The sequence below is a fragment of the Hippoglossus stenolepis genome, chromosome 2 (assembly GCF_022539355.2).
Source record: "Hippoglossus stenolepis isolate QCI-W04-F060 chromosome 2, HSTE1.2, whole genome shotgun sequence".
NCBI lineage: Eukaryota > Metazoa > Chordata > Actinopteri > Pleuronectiformes > Pleuronectidae > Hippoglossus > Hippoglossus stenolepis.
The window spans coordinates 19,162,907-19,177,562 of record NC_061484.1 but is presented as its reverse complement, the minus strand read 5'-3'; the positions used below and the strand labels follow the sequence as shown (position 1 = coordinate 19,177,562).

The 14,656-nt window shown below is 41.3% G+C and overlaps 3 protein-coding genes across 4 annotated transcripts; 2 read left to right on the top strand and 1 right to left on the bottom strand.

Annotated features, from left to right (window-relative positions):
* The first annotated feature begins 403 nt into the window (after positions 1–403).
* Positions 404–3,283, top strand: LOC118117571 (solute carrier family 22 member 7-like). The gene is made up of 9 exons (XM_035169908.1): positions 404–784; positions 902–1,005; positions 1,091–1,245; positions 1,377–1,545; positions 1,791–1,914; positions 2,148–2,257; positions 2,433–2,647; positions 2,757–2,865; positions 3,070–3,283. Exons 1-9 carry the CDS (start codon positions 404–406, stop codon positions 3,281–3,283), a joined length of 1,581 nt encoding a protein of 526 aa, XP_035025799.1.
* Positions 3,284–4,276: 993 nt separating this feature from the next.
* On the bottom strand, positions 4,277–12,265 carry LOC118119303 (ATP-dependent RNA helicase DHX15). Its single transcript, XM_035173143.2, has 14 exons — positions 12,070–12,265; positions 10,514–10,856; positions 10,226–10,419; positions 9,956–10,115; positions 9,292–9,510; positions 9,030–9,197; positions 8,798–8,884; positions 8,399–8,548; positions 8,164–8,272; positions 7,873–8,064; positions 6,604–6,726; positions 5,617–5,807; positions 4,871–5,040; positions 4,277–4,750 (listed from the first exon to the last, which is right to left on the bottom strand). The coding sequence occupies exons 1-14, from the start codon at positions 12,132–12,134 to the stop codon at positions 4,633–4,635; spliced, it is 2,289 nt and encodes a 762-aa protein (XP_035029034.1). The 5' UTR covers positions 12,135–12,265; the 3' UTR covers positions 4,277–4,632.
* Positions 11,433–14,489, top strand: LOC118119320 (extracellular superoxide dismutase [Cu-Zn]). 2 transcript variants are annotated; one of them, XM_035173189.2, is made up of 2 exons: positions 11,433–11,562; positions 13,683–14,489. In XM_035173189.2, coding segments are annotated over exons 1-2 (645 nt in total). In that variant the 5' UTR covers positions 11,433–11,560; the 3' UTR covers positions 14,326–14,489. The 2 variants fall into 2 exon arrangements, with proteins under 2 accessions (XP_035029080.1, XP_035029071.1); XM_035173180.2 differs by lacking the exon at positions 11,433–11,562 and adding an exon at positions 13,134–13,281.
* Positions 14,490–14,656: the final 167 nt, after the last annotated feature.

The window sequence follows — 14,656 nt, the reverse complement described above, 5'->3', positions numbered from 1 at the left end:
TGCAAACACTTTTCCAGACACCTACGAGTTCACCTAAAATCAGTTGATCATTAAGTGACAACTGGTCAAAATCCAAGTGAACGTTAGTGCCAGATGTAGTGACATTCCCAATGAGTGTCATGGTGCAGAGAAAACAAGAAGAAACCTCTTGCATAACTAGATTTAAAGTGGGCGGCCATCTACCTCAACCGTTTGGGGAAAGAGGAGAGAAGAGGGGGGGGGGTCCAGGAACAGTTGTGTAACATAGACTGAAGTTATTTTAGTGGTTAAGGGAGGTAAAACATTTACCTTTTCAACTTTACAACGGCAGCCCTTGGGAAAATCAAACGCCAAAGGTTACCCTGTGGGTTTTCTGTAATGTTCTGTTCTGACAGGAAGACATTTTACACCACGAGAGGCCACAATGAAGTTTGAGAACATCCTCGCCGACATCAATGGATTTGGAAGATTTCAGATAACAATCATTGCGATCAGCTTCCTCGGCCGCTTCACGATGCCCTGCCACTTCATGCTGAACAACTTCATAGCGGCCGTGCCCTCTCACCACTGCGACATCAGCTCGCTGGATGACGGAGGTATTTTTAGGAATTTGTCGCAGGCTGAGAAACTTATTGTTGGTGTTCCAGTCCAGGAGGATGGGACTCCGAGCTCCTGTCAGATGTTCACAGAGCCGCAGTATCATCTGCTGCTCGACTCCTCCAACGTTACCGACCTGCCCACAGTGTCATGCCAGAATGGATGGGTGTACGATCACAGCACCTTCAAATCTACTATCACCTCACAGGTAGACTACTTTACACTTTACTACATATCACAAGGGAAATGTACTTTGTCTGGAGAAGAAGTTACTTGTGTTCAGGGAACAGACTTAACTTGTCTCATTTCTTCATTTTGTTTCAAGTGGGACCTGGTATGTGACAGAAAAAGTAAAAACAAGGCGACTGCTACCATCTTCTTTGTTGGGGTGATGTTTGGAGCCTTGACCTTTGGAGGTTTGAGTGACAGGTATCACGCAGCTTAAAAACAAAAGTGTGAACCTTTACCACCCAATCAGAAACACAAAATTTTGAGACCTCCTGATTTTCCGCAGGTTCGGCCGGAGGATCATGCTGCTGGTCTCCTACGTGTTTGGGACGCTGTTCGCTGTCGCGAGTGCTTTTTCTTCATCCTATGTGATGTTCGTTGTGCTGAGGTTCTTCACGGGATTTAGCATCACTGGCATCATCATTGTCTCAACAGCCATCAGTAAATCGTTTCTGTTCATTATCTGAATTTATCTAAACAGACTAAATGCTGATCTATAGAAAATAAATTGTCTTAATAGTGAAGGTTTTGACATGATCCTTGTGAAGTGATGAGGTGTTTGTTCTTTACAGGCGTGGAGTGGGTGGATGTTGAGCACAGAAAACTGGTGGGAGTGGTGGACAGCTTATCATGGACATTTGGGAGTGCAGTGTTTGCCGCTATCGGCTACTTTGTGACTGACTGGCGGTGGCTTGTTGTTAGCGTCACATCTCCTCTAATCGCGGCCATCGTCAGCTGGAGGTACGAATCTAACACTGAGATCTTTCAGCCGTTATTCAGAGAGACTGCGACTGGTTAATGTTTAAGTGACATGTACCCATGTATGGATTTAATGTTGAACATTGGGAAAACAAAAAGCTTTTATCCTTCACCTGTACCCCACAGATTAAGACAAGGTATTTACAGAGTATGGTCTTATAAAACATGAAATGAAAAGTCATTGCCGTGTCATACATTATAACTAAGAGTTTTTTCTTCAACATTAGGTGGATGCCAGAGTCGGCCAGGTGGCTCATTGCTAATGGGAAACTGGAGCAAGCACAGATGTATCTGAAAAGATGTGCCACAATGAACCAAAGGGAGAAGCAGATTCACTCACTTAAAACCGAGGTTGGCACATTGAATATGTGTGTTCAAGAGATAGTGATCTAGGAAACAACTACAGGCTCAAGATCTAACAATAACAAAATACGTTGTACTAATAATAAAAGGACTATTTTCTCTGTCAATTACATTATTCTCAAAATATTACCTTATTCTCGAAATCTCTTTATATTTTCTTCGATATCAACCTGATACTCATATTGTGGTTTGACAAATAACACTGCTTTGCATTGTTTCAGACACTATCAACGATTGTGGTGACAGAGAAAAGAGATCGAACATATTCCTACATCGATCTGATACGAACACCCAAGATGAGGAAACTGGTCCTGAGTACTGGCATTGTGTGGTCTGTATTCACATTACCATTAAGCCCAGTGGCTTTACGTTGAAAACTATTTAAACTATTGTTTCTATCACAGGGTTAGTTTTACTTTTTAAAGCAACAGATGAAAAACTCTTAGTGACTGTGTATCAACAACCTGTTACTCGATTTCATGAGTTTCCTTTTTCTCTACCTCTAGGTTTTGTGTAGCGACGACATTTTATGGCATCAGCTTCAACATCACAGGCTTCAAGCTCAATATCTACCTCACTCAGTTCACCTATGCTTTGATTGAGGTCCCAGCCAAACTAGCCATCTACTATTTACTGGATAAGATCGGCAGGAGATGCACGGAGGTGGGATCTCTACTGATGGCCGCCATCTGTCTTGGGATCAATATCTTGGTACCTAAAGGTAGCCTTCATTTCCACAGATCTACTGTACATCTATAGCACAGTGTAGTCACTACACACTGAAATATATAAGGAATTAAAACCTACTAAAAGTGATGTTTTTCTCTCAGATATGTCTGTGGTCAGAACAGTGGTAGCAGTCATTGGAAAAGGGTTTTCTTCAGCATCCTTTTCAACAATTGTGCTCTACAGCTCTGAGCTCTATCCCACTGTTGTGAGGTAACTATATACCTTCTTTTTCTTTGTCTCAACAACCCGAACAGAACCTGTCACATTTTAGATCTGTAACATATATACTGTGCTATCCCAACACTGCAGGACAGAGGATAGATCTTCAGATAGAAGATATGTTTCCACCCATGTCTGTACGTTGGTTGGTTTGTTGGCAGGATAGCTAATTCTTGTTATAAATGTTTCTTTTAGACAGAATGGTATGGGCTACAACTCCTCCATGGCTCGACTTGGTGTAGCTGTGGCTCCTTTCATCCTCTTACTGGACGACGTCTGGAGGGATCTGCCACAAGTTGTCCTGTGCTCTTCGGCTGTACTCGGGGCACTAGCCGCAAGAACGCTGGCAGAGACACGCAACAGGTGCCTGGCAGAGACCATAGAGGACGTAGAGGGGCAGCAGGAGTAAAAAGCTACTAACATGAGAGAGTATTCAGTCAAGCAAAGGTTTTTTTACATTCTGATCCGTGTGAATTGTTTAAAATTCAGTTTACTTAAGTCCTCTTGCAGCCGCTGCTTGTTTCAACCCGGCAGTTTGCTGAAGGTCTCCCCTGCTCTCTCTCTTTCTCCAACTTTTACACTTAATTCTCTGTTGGGTGAAAGCCAAATGTCCACAAAATAGCTTTTAATAAAAATGTGGGTTGATTTGAATGATAGTTGGGCAGGTAAGAGGGGGAACATTTACCCACAGGTTGTCTTGGCTCACACTGTACAAGAGCAGGTTTAACCCAGTAACTTATAAAGGTCAAATTATCTATTATTTCACAAAATCTAGAAATAAAACTTGGATGACTTGATTTTGTTTCCTCTTCCTATTATCTAACCTAAGGTTTAAAAACGGTATATTAAGAGAGAGAATAATATAGTGAAACACAGTTGTGAAAAAAACATTAAATACTGTAACTACATTATAGACTTAGTAACTATGTAATGCCCGTATTCTATTTATGCTGAATGAGAAGTTAAAGTTGAATTGTGAATTATATAGATGTACACTTTTGCAGACGCATACAAGTTCACCTTGACCTTGGAACACTGAAATCAGTTCATCATGAAGTGAATTTTTGTGCCAGATGTAATGAAATTCCAGATGGGTGTTCTTGCTGTGGAACATTCACAGAAACATGACGTCACTGTGACCTTTGACTGTGAACCAACAAAATCCAATCATTTCTTCTTTTCCTAGTGAATGTTTACACTAAATTTGAGGAAATTCCCGCAAGGTGTTCCCGAGATATCGTGTTCACAAGGCAACAAAGATGACGTACGACAACTATCATGAGCATTAATAATATGCTGCTCATGTCGACCTGTGTGTTGGTTCAGAAGAAACAAGTGTTTATTTTCTTGACCAAATTAGCATCAACACAAAAGCAAAGAACTGCACTACAAACTACACAACTTTTGCAATTAACATGTTTTACTAATATGTACAGAGAAATTAAGTCAAAGCTCCTTTATTAAAGAAACAAAGCAAGCACAAATCTTTTTTTAACGACTCAACAGTCCCCTAAAGGAAAGTCCACCACATCTAAATGACATGTTTCTGATATTCCTTTTGAAAATCTTCAAAGCCAGGTCCAATACTTGCTGCTGATATTAAATCTGACATTACACTTACAGAATAAACTTTGATGGGGAAAAACAAACAAACAAAATATAAAAATCAAAACGCCAAATTTTTAAACATTAAGATACAATGATACAGAATCATCTAAAACTATAGTACGCAGCCGTTTTCCAGGACACTTCTGTTATTCAGTACTGGGAATACTCTTTAGTCTCTAGTTTGGCAACGATTCGCTCCAGCTGTCGTTTAGCTTCACATTGTGGGAAGTTACTCATTTCATAGTACTGGGGGGCAATCTTCACCAGCCTGTAGCCAAAGAAAGAGAAGAATGTTAGATTATAATCACAGATATCATGTGCTATTTTAGTTCAGTTATATTCATTTATCTTTATTTATAATAAAACGTGTAAATCTCGACACACATACCACTCAGGCTTGATGTCTGTGCAAGTGCGGATGTAGTTCTTGGTGGTGAGGACAAATTCGTTGTAGAGCACCCACTCAGGCTTGTGGTCTAGGACTGTAGATGGGTGCAGTTGGACCACTTGGTTGTCTTTCACTGTGAGGTAATGACCTGTGCGCTCCAAATGAGCCACCTGCAGAATGACAGAAAACAGACCTCAACAAATCTGCAAACAAACATTGTTACTGTAAACTACAGCTGTATATCGGTGTCTGCGTTTATTATGCACATATGCATCAATCTTAAAACATTTATTTTACAGGATAAACAAAAAACATACGTTCAATTTTTTCTTTAATTCAAGTTATATATATTTGGTTGTATTGGTGTTTTATTTTATTTTTTATTTTATAGCTATATATAATACAATTTATGATTAACTAAAATATCAAGGCTCAATTACATGAATTTGTCATAAGGGTTTGATAATGATATCTTAGGAATCAATGCCAATTATTCTTAAAATACATATATGCATATACACACACTGGCAAATATATCGTACGGGACATTTTTTACCCACTAATATCAGTTAGGGCACTTTCCCCCAAAATGATCGGGTTCTATTTTAACCTAACATTTTCCAATAAATCTTTGAATTCCCCTATTTATAATATAATGACAATATAGTAAAGCACAGTAATAATGCAAATACAGTGCGTTATAAGCTATTAAATAGTATCATTGACATCATCCAGTGAATGTTCACCTGCATGAAGAAGCCGGTGCAGAGCGCCCGGCGGATGTTGATGTAATAATCTCTGCTGGTGAACTCCGTGCTCCGACGGGGGAGGTTGAAGCGGTCCATGATCCTGGACAGCTGCTGCCGCACGTTGTCAGCAGACATCAGTGAGCGGTAGTTGACGAAGTTGTCATAGCACCACTGGTTCGACTCATGGTCTGGAAAATAACATATAAAGCAAGTGATCAGATATTTAGTTCAGCGTCAGGTCTTTGCACTTTCTCTACAGCAGGGCTCCAGACTACTTTTTTGCATTGGTTGCACAAATCCTAAATAAATGAAAATAAAACCACACAAAACCAAAACAATAATTAAAATGGACTCTCTGGCCTCTGTGAGTGGGAGGGAGGAGAGGCATTAGATGTTTAATGTTTTACAGTAAACTCAAAGCTGCACTATTCGTTTATATTAACGATGCGTAAAATGCAGAAGATTTAAACATGTAGAGACAACATTTATTTACATAACTTGCTCGAAGAAGCGATTTAGTGATTTTTTTTAATTCCTTCACTTTAATCACAGTTTGAAGCTACAAGCTGGAGCCAACATATTTACCTCTGCCAAGGAGCTTATGTTTTGATCTGCATCTGATTGTCTGTTATTTAGCAGGATTACTAACTGGCTAGCAGAGGGTTTTTCCTCCTTCATACATCGTTTGCCCCAGAAGTCATAGCATAGGGCAAAGCCACAGGTAAAGTGGATATGACGCTTTTAAAAAGGCGACAAAAAGGAAGCGTATTGTTAGCTTGAATTTTTCGGGAGGTGAACATTGTTGGAAACATGTACACCAGTGAAAAAAACAAATTTAACAAAGGGCTAATTGTGTTAATGAAGAACTGTTTCATATTATATCTTTGTCATGGCGAGATAGGGTTTTAGCTTATGTTATATTAATCAATGCAAACCTTTCAGTGCCGTGACATGAAGGAAAAAAAACATTCGACTGTTGCTCACTTTGTTTGAAGGCGTGATAGACGTTGAGCAGCGTCAAGTGGTCTCCGTCGATGTGAGCAAACCTCATCTTGGACTCGTCGGCTGCCTTCTTAGCCTCCGTGGGGCGGACAAAACACTGTGGGACTAAACAAGGTTGGTATGGGCCCCAACAAAGCCGCCCATAGGGATGAGTCAAACATTCACAGAAATAGGGGAGCAAAGCCTATGATGCTAGGGCACTCGACACTGCGTTGGGACAGGGCAGGACCACAAGCTCTATCAAATGGGGCAGCAGTCTTTTCTCATGGTCATTCCCAACTGTACTGGCTATTAGCTCGTAGAGAGGGGGGGTCATTTAACCACATCTGTAAAACAAGAGTTTTCACACAACTACAAAGTGTTAGGGACACCAGCAATGTTTAACTTTTCAAGATTCAGAAATCTGACTTTTTTTTTCGTACCGAGACGCAATGACGTTAAGACTTTCAGAGAGTAGATAGTATGTTAAAGCTACACATGATAACAGTTTAAAATCACATTTGATAATTTGAATGAAAAGAAAATTCTGAAATATGTGACAAATAAGAAAACGTTTTAGTGGTTCCTGCCCTATCCACATGCTTTGGTGATGAATCCTCACTCTCTATTCAGTAAACCAGTAAACATACTGCACATTAAGGCCGTAAATTCAATCCTAAAATTGAAAAAAGTCAAAACAAACTCAGTTCCCGATCGATTCACCATTTAGGTTAAGCTGTCCAGAGTTAAATGTATTTTAACCATAACTAAAATTGTGGATAATAAAGGCTTTTAGGTGATAACATGCAATGTTTTGTTTTTTTAATAAACAAAATATGTTGCACAACTCTTTAATAAACTACAAACTTCACTCCCCGAACAAACTTGACACCACATGATGATGGCAAGATGGTCATATTGGTAAAATTTGGTTAAACTAGAATTGAAGCTCACACTTGTCTGTGACTCACAGTGTGTATTCTCAAAGATAAAATTAAATATCTGCCACTGGATCAAACTATATTTCAGCTGTAGTGTTCTGTAATTGTTTGTTTTAGAATTTAAGTCATTTTAATATGAGACCAACACTTTGCTCAAAGGTGTTGACCAAAGTGCTTGAGGTGTCACAGAAAAAGGAAAGAAAATATGAACTAAAACTAAATTCTATGTGAGACGCTTCGTTTCAACACCGCCAGTGAACAGTAGCGTTTCTATCCCAGAAAGAATGAGCCTACGGAAGGCAAGGAAGATCAGCCCAGTCCTGGGCATTACCTGACAGCATGGCAGTAATGGAAAGGATCTCGTTAGAGCAGTTAAACTCGCAGCTGGCAATGACCATCTTAGCCAGCTGGGGGTCCAGGGGAAACTCGGCCATCATGGATCCCAGCTCCGTCAGGTCACCGTCGTCGTTGAGCGCCGCGAGGTAATTCAGCAGTTCCAGGGCCCTCATCAGGGTTTCAGGAGCTGTGGTTAGAGGGAGGGGACACACACAATGTCAGGTGGTTCTGCCCAACTAGAAACTTTTGGATCTTTTAATTTTTCCTTTAATGCAGACGGACAGACCTGGTGGATCCATGAAGTCAAAGTGCACCAGGTCATCAATGCCGAGCTTTTTCAGCTGCAGCACAACAGAGCCCAGGTTGGATCGTAGAATCTCAGGGTATGTGTTATCCTGGAGAGAGATGATCACTGTGTTAAATACATCTGACAATGCAACTCTGAGAAGATAAATGACAAAGAGACAATAAAGAAATATGTTTTTTCTCTCCCTCCTGTTCATGTGCGTGTTGTCACTTACCTGCATCTCTGTTTTGTAGGCCTTCTCCGTGTAGAGACGGAAACACTTTCCTGGACGTGTTCTGCCGGCTCGTCCCGCCCTCTGCTGGGCAGAAGCTTTACTGATGGCTGTGACGAGCAAAGACTCCACTCTGATTCGAGGATTGTACACCTGCACACATAATCAAAAGAATATTTAAGTGAAACAGCTGATCTGAGATGTGCGGGTTTTTACAGTGTAACCAAAATAAAAAGGATGTGATAGGACACAAGTGATCAACAACAAAACTTGGTTTTACAGAATGATTCAAACCATCTTTTTATACAGATTTCATACAGAACAAAGTACATAAGCTTGAGTAATAATCAGCTGAGCAAAGTACACCCAACACTCCAGTGAGGCGAGTCACTCTTAACCCACCTTCTGTTTGGCGAATCCAGGATCAATGACGAACACCACGCCATCGATTGTTAGAGAAGTTTCAGCAATGTTTGTTGACACCACGACCTGTGAAGAAGAAACAACAGTCTGTCAGATATCCTCTATTAAGTGGTGCAAATAGATGCATCATGTGAAGTCAAGGAGTCAAATTGAATTAGTTTTAAAAAGGAATTGTGCTGGTATCGATATTTCTTTATCATTTAAAATGTACCTTTCTTCCTATTGCGCCATTGGGCTTCCTTGGAGGAGGAGGCTCAAAGATCCTTTGCTGCTGCTGTGGAGGCAGCGTCGAATACAGTGGAATGATTTTGATGTCCCCAACTTCAGGTCCAAGGTCATCAACCTCACGCTTGATTCGTTTGCAGGCCTCGTCAATTTCCTGAAAGGAAGTTTTGATTTAATTTTGCTGTTCAAGACGGTGATAATAACAAGGTTTCTCACTGGACCAGTAATATCAGCACCATAAGTCTTACCTCTTGACCAGTGAGGAAGAGCAGGCAGTCACCTTCATCTTCCTCGCACATATGAATCTGGATGACAGTGCGGATCGCTGCCTCGAGGTAATCTCGCTCAGGCTCGGGGGTGTAGAAGATCTCCACGGGGTGGGTACGGCCAGGAATCGTCAGCAGGGGGCAGTTGTCAAAGTAAACCTGGAACTTCCCAGCATCGAGAGTGGCACTCATGACGATCACCTGTCAACCAAGGAAACAAGAAAAGTCATGTTTAACTCCTCATATTTATTCAAAAGTAGCAGTGTGGTTTGGCTCTTGGTAAACAAAATAACGTGCACTTATAGATTCTTACCAGGAATTTCTATAAAGTATATATATTATGTATTGCTTAGGCTGGTGGCTATACAATTTTACTGCAGGTTGATGGAAAAGGTGAAGGCTGTGAAACCTCACAACCATAATGTAATTAACAAAACCTAATGCAGGCATGAGGTTCAGTGTGCTAGTTTACATACTTCAAGTTTCACAAGTCTGCTAAACATTTGCATATCATATAGAAGTAAATGGAAACTAGTGTGTGCCTGGATCAATAGGAAAATATCAAAATGTGCTGTTGCTAAACAAAACATTCACACAGAAAGGGAATCATTATCACGATATCACTTTGATTCAAAATGAAGAATACCTTTAGATCTGGTCTTTGACGCACCACCTCCTTGAGTACTCCCATCAGGATGTCTGTGGCCAGAGTTCGCTCGTGGGCCTCGTCCAGAATGATCACACCGTAACGCTCCAGCAGGGGGTCATTCATCGCCTCTCTTAGCAACATACCGTCTGTCATGTACCTTAAGAAATATCAAACATGATTTGTTAGATTAAGACAATATGGATTAAAACAAATAAGACAGGCTGCTCTGTAGTGGGAATTCTGCAATAGCAGCCCTGAATCACTTACTTTAGTATGGTCTTGGCAGAGCTACAGTCCTCAAATCGAATAGAGTAACCCACTTCCTGTCCGAGCATGATGTCCATTTCATCTGCCACCCTCTGAGCCACACTCATGGCGGCCACTCTTCTGGGCTGAGTACAGGCCACCGCTCGCTTCGGACCAGGCAAGCCTCTCACCATGTCCACGCACCATTGTGGGATCTGGAGATTGAAGACAGGTTACAAAGCTTTTAGCATAAACTACAGGAACCTTTTAATGTACAATACAAATGATATGAGAGATGAGATTTCAGACCTGTGTCGTCTTCCCAGAGCCAGTCTCTCCGACAAGGACAAAGCTCTGATGGCGTGTGATGATATCGCTGAAGTTGTCCTTGTACTCCCACACTGGAAGCTGCAACCTCTTCTTCAGGATCTCATAGAAACGTGGTGTGTGCGGTAGGTTGGTGAACGGATTGATCTGCTGCTGCACCAACAGCTGCTTGAGCGGTATTACGCCTGGCACAGCTGCCGGGATGATAGGTGGAGCAGTAGCAGGTTTCAGGTCTCTGTCCCGGTCTCTGTCCCGGTCCCGATCCCTATCTCGGTCCCTGTCCCTGGAGCGGTCCTCACGGTCTCTGTCACGGTCCCGATCTCTCCTGTTCAAACGAGCGCAGCAAAACTTTAAAAACATGTTGCTTCAAAAATAAATCAAAAATGAAAATCAGATTTTTCAAATTTGTAAAGGATAAGTATTTGCAGAAACAATTCTGTGGAATAAATAGCAGAGAATAACACATTATGCTGAATTCAGAATTTCCAAATTACATGAAATGCCTGTTTCAAAATCCAGACCTTTCCTGGTGTATAGATGATGACAGAAGGAAATGGTTGTTTGATTTTAATGCTTATAAATCGGCTACATTTGTTTTTAAATCTTGAAATAAAACGTCAGGATGATTGATTAGTACTGTTACTGATGCTTCTACTCAGGTTTCCTCGACTCTGTTTCTACATTTTCTAAAACATATAAGTAAAATGCAATATATAATGGTGTCTTGTGGGCACATACTGTGCATGACACTAACAAAATGAATCATTCTATCAAGTTATGATAAACAGACAGTAACACTGGAAGACTTGCACTTGTTCCGATCATCTCAGACTGCTACAGTCTTATATTACTTCAGATTAACTTCTGAATCCAGTTTTAAAGTCCACCCCCGAACACACCCCTGCATTCAAAGGGAGTGTTTTACATGACTGTTGTGGACAGGACGATGACAGCAAGCAAGTCCTGGATCAACATAGGATTCATATAAGACTCTGCGGATATTATTGACGAATCACTTAAAGATAAAATATGTGAGCAAGCTAATGCATATTAAATACAAATGTTGGCTTTTCTGCTTCACCTCTACTGACTGCCTTTAGCTAGCATGCTAGCGTAATGCTATTGTCAACAGACCTTACTTTAATAGCATACGCGGAGCTGCGTGGTCGTTTTAAAAAACAAATACTGGGTAACCGACGTGTGGGTCATACCAGTCGGTTAATCGTTCGTAGATGTTGTTAGCACCGCGCTGAATTGAGGTTAGCCGCACACACGTGTCTCAGCAGTGAGGAGAACGTCAATGCTACGTTCGTTAGCTCGAGCCTTCCTTAGCAACTGCTTACACTGACTTATCGCTCAATTCAAGATGACGAAATAACGCAGCGAGATGTGGGGGTGGTGTGAAGAACACGCGACAAAGCGCAGCTACGACAGTAACAGCCGCTGCTACATTGTCTCGGTTCCTAGTAAAGGTTAGCCGGGCTGCTAGCATCAGCTAACAGTGGGTTAGCACCACAGCGGCGTGGAGCAGCTCTTACCCCTCAGACCTCTTCTTACTGGACGAGTAGTCATCACCTAAATCCAGCCGGTGTCTTTTAGACATCTTCACAGGAGGAAATGTGGATTCACTCAAATCAATTAACGCCGACACAATTCTGCCGGGAGATCGGTGTGCAGCTAGCTTCCTGATTCCGGTGCGTTCCTGTTTTCCTCTTTTCACGTTAGGTTTCACAGGGTTCGTTTTACCGCCACCCGCTGGTCTGGAGGGTTCACCTCCTTCTCTGAGAGTTCCAGGATGGTGGTTTATTCCACAGCGTCTGAGTTTACATGATTTGATTCATCATGTCGAAGCAGAAGGTCGCATATGACATCTCCCAGTGTGATCGAGATCTCATCTGCTTCAGTTGTGCTTTCATTGATTTGTTGTAATGTTGTGTTTCATCAAACTGCTTCCCTTCATTTTCTGTCACGTCAAGACATCAATCATAGAAGTGGTGTGAGGCTGCCACCATTGCTTCTCATCATGATCAGTGCATCTGACAATTATTTTCCATTGACCCACTGTCAAAATGAGCCCAAATGAGCCCAAGTTATCAAGTTGAAATTGTTTTTTCTGGCCAACATTTAAAAGAAAATTGTTTCCATGGAAAAATTACAATTGAATACATTTTCAAAATTGGGAGGCGGGTTCTAGTTTTGATTTTCTTTGTTTGTTGCTTATCACATTTCTATCAATCATTAATTTAACCAATTAACCAGCTAATCATTTAAACTCAGAGTACTGATCCGTTAGTGCATGTCTTGGAAAATTATGAAACCACCAGGGTCCCAAGGGAGGTTTGTCTGGCTGATTTGTCATCATTAGTATTTCAATAATGCGATTCTTTTTTACAGAAGAAATTAAAATACGTTTTTTACAGAATGCATTCCCAACTCGTACATATTTGTCAAAGGATGAGGCCCAGAAAAAACAGGTTAAATGTCCGGAAAAGTAAACAGGTTCTGCAGAACATACAGAGAAAAGTAAACAGATAAATAATGGAAAAAAAACATTGGCATCATCTGTGTCCTGTGTGGATCTGCTGCTTTGCTCCACCCTCAGCAGAGTAACGCCCCCTCACTCTTATACAAGACTTTTATAAAAAATAGGCAGAGTATAAAATGAGACACGGCTCCAGCAGCAGAGAAACCCCAAACACTTCCAGCTTTTCCAGGATCTTGATTTATTTTGTGACAATGCGTTTACACAGGTAAGTGGACTCTGAACTCAGGCTTCCGTTTAATCAACTCTCTTTACAGGATTAGAAAGGGTTTTTCTCGTGGTAAAAGCAGCCTGCACACTTCATCTGTTTATTCAGCTTATTCTTTCACATGGAGAAATATAAAGTACTGTTAATATTCTGTTGTGTGCATCCACTTTAAATAGTTTTGTCAGTAGAGATGTAAGTGTGATGTGCACTGGGACATACAGGGTGGAAAACCGCCTGAGGATATTTGTTTATTACAGTAGATTAACAGATCTGCTGTGATATACTTTTACTCTGAGGGAAATATTGCACTTTTTCACTGAACTTTTATCAAAGTGTGTTGTAAAGAAATTGGAATTGTAAAGTAAAATGTTCTTTTTACTCTGTTGGACACTCGATTACAGGTCAGAGAATTTGTTGGGGGCTGCTCTGTTTGTTCTGCTGGCAGTCTGTCAACAATGCGTCTCAGCTGACCCTAGCATTTTGGCCCCACCAGAGGTCACGATGCACAACGGCACCATGTATGCAGCCTGCAAACTAAGACCCATCAACTCACTGCCGGACGGCGTGCCCAGAGTGTACGGCCATGTGCTGTTCAAACAGGATCACCCTGACGGAAAACTCAATGTCATCTTCCGGATCAAAGGTTTCCCCACAAATGTCACTCAAGAGCCGCACAGAGCCGTGCACATCCACCAGTACGGTGACCTGGGGCAGGAATGTAAAGCCGCCGGTGGCCATTACAATCCAAGTGATGTGCATCATCCAAACCACCCGGGGGACTTTGGGAACTTCCAACCCGAGGGAGGAAAAATCCACATGTTAATGGAATTGGAGGCTACGCTGTTCGGAGGGCTGTCCGTGATTGGAAGAGCCGTGGTGGTGCACGAAAAGATGGATGACTTGGGCCTCGGTGGAGACGCTGGCAGCCTGCTGAATGGAAACGCAGGTCGGAGGATTGGTTGTTGTGTTATTGGGATTTACCCAGCTAATCTGTGGAATATGTATCATGAGCAGGTTCAAAACAGTCTGCTGAGGAGAAATTAGTCGTGGTACATAATGTAAATCATTTCACAGATGTTGCCTTTGTGTTGTATTCTGTGTCTGATTATCAAATGTACTGAAAACGACAATATTCTTATGTCAATGCCATTCAATTTTGGTTGGAACAACACTTTGGATGGATTGAAAATAAATAAGATACAAACATTCATGGTTCCCAGAGGATGTATCATTTTTTTTTTATTGACTTCTCTAAGTTAGATTCGTTTTATAAAACCTCACATAAGAGGCTGCTTTACATACTGTTACATACTGAGCTTATACTTCCTTGATGTCATGTGACACAATCCCCCACATTTGCAAAATACACCCCTTG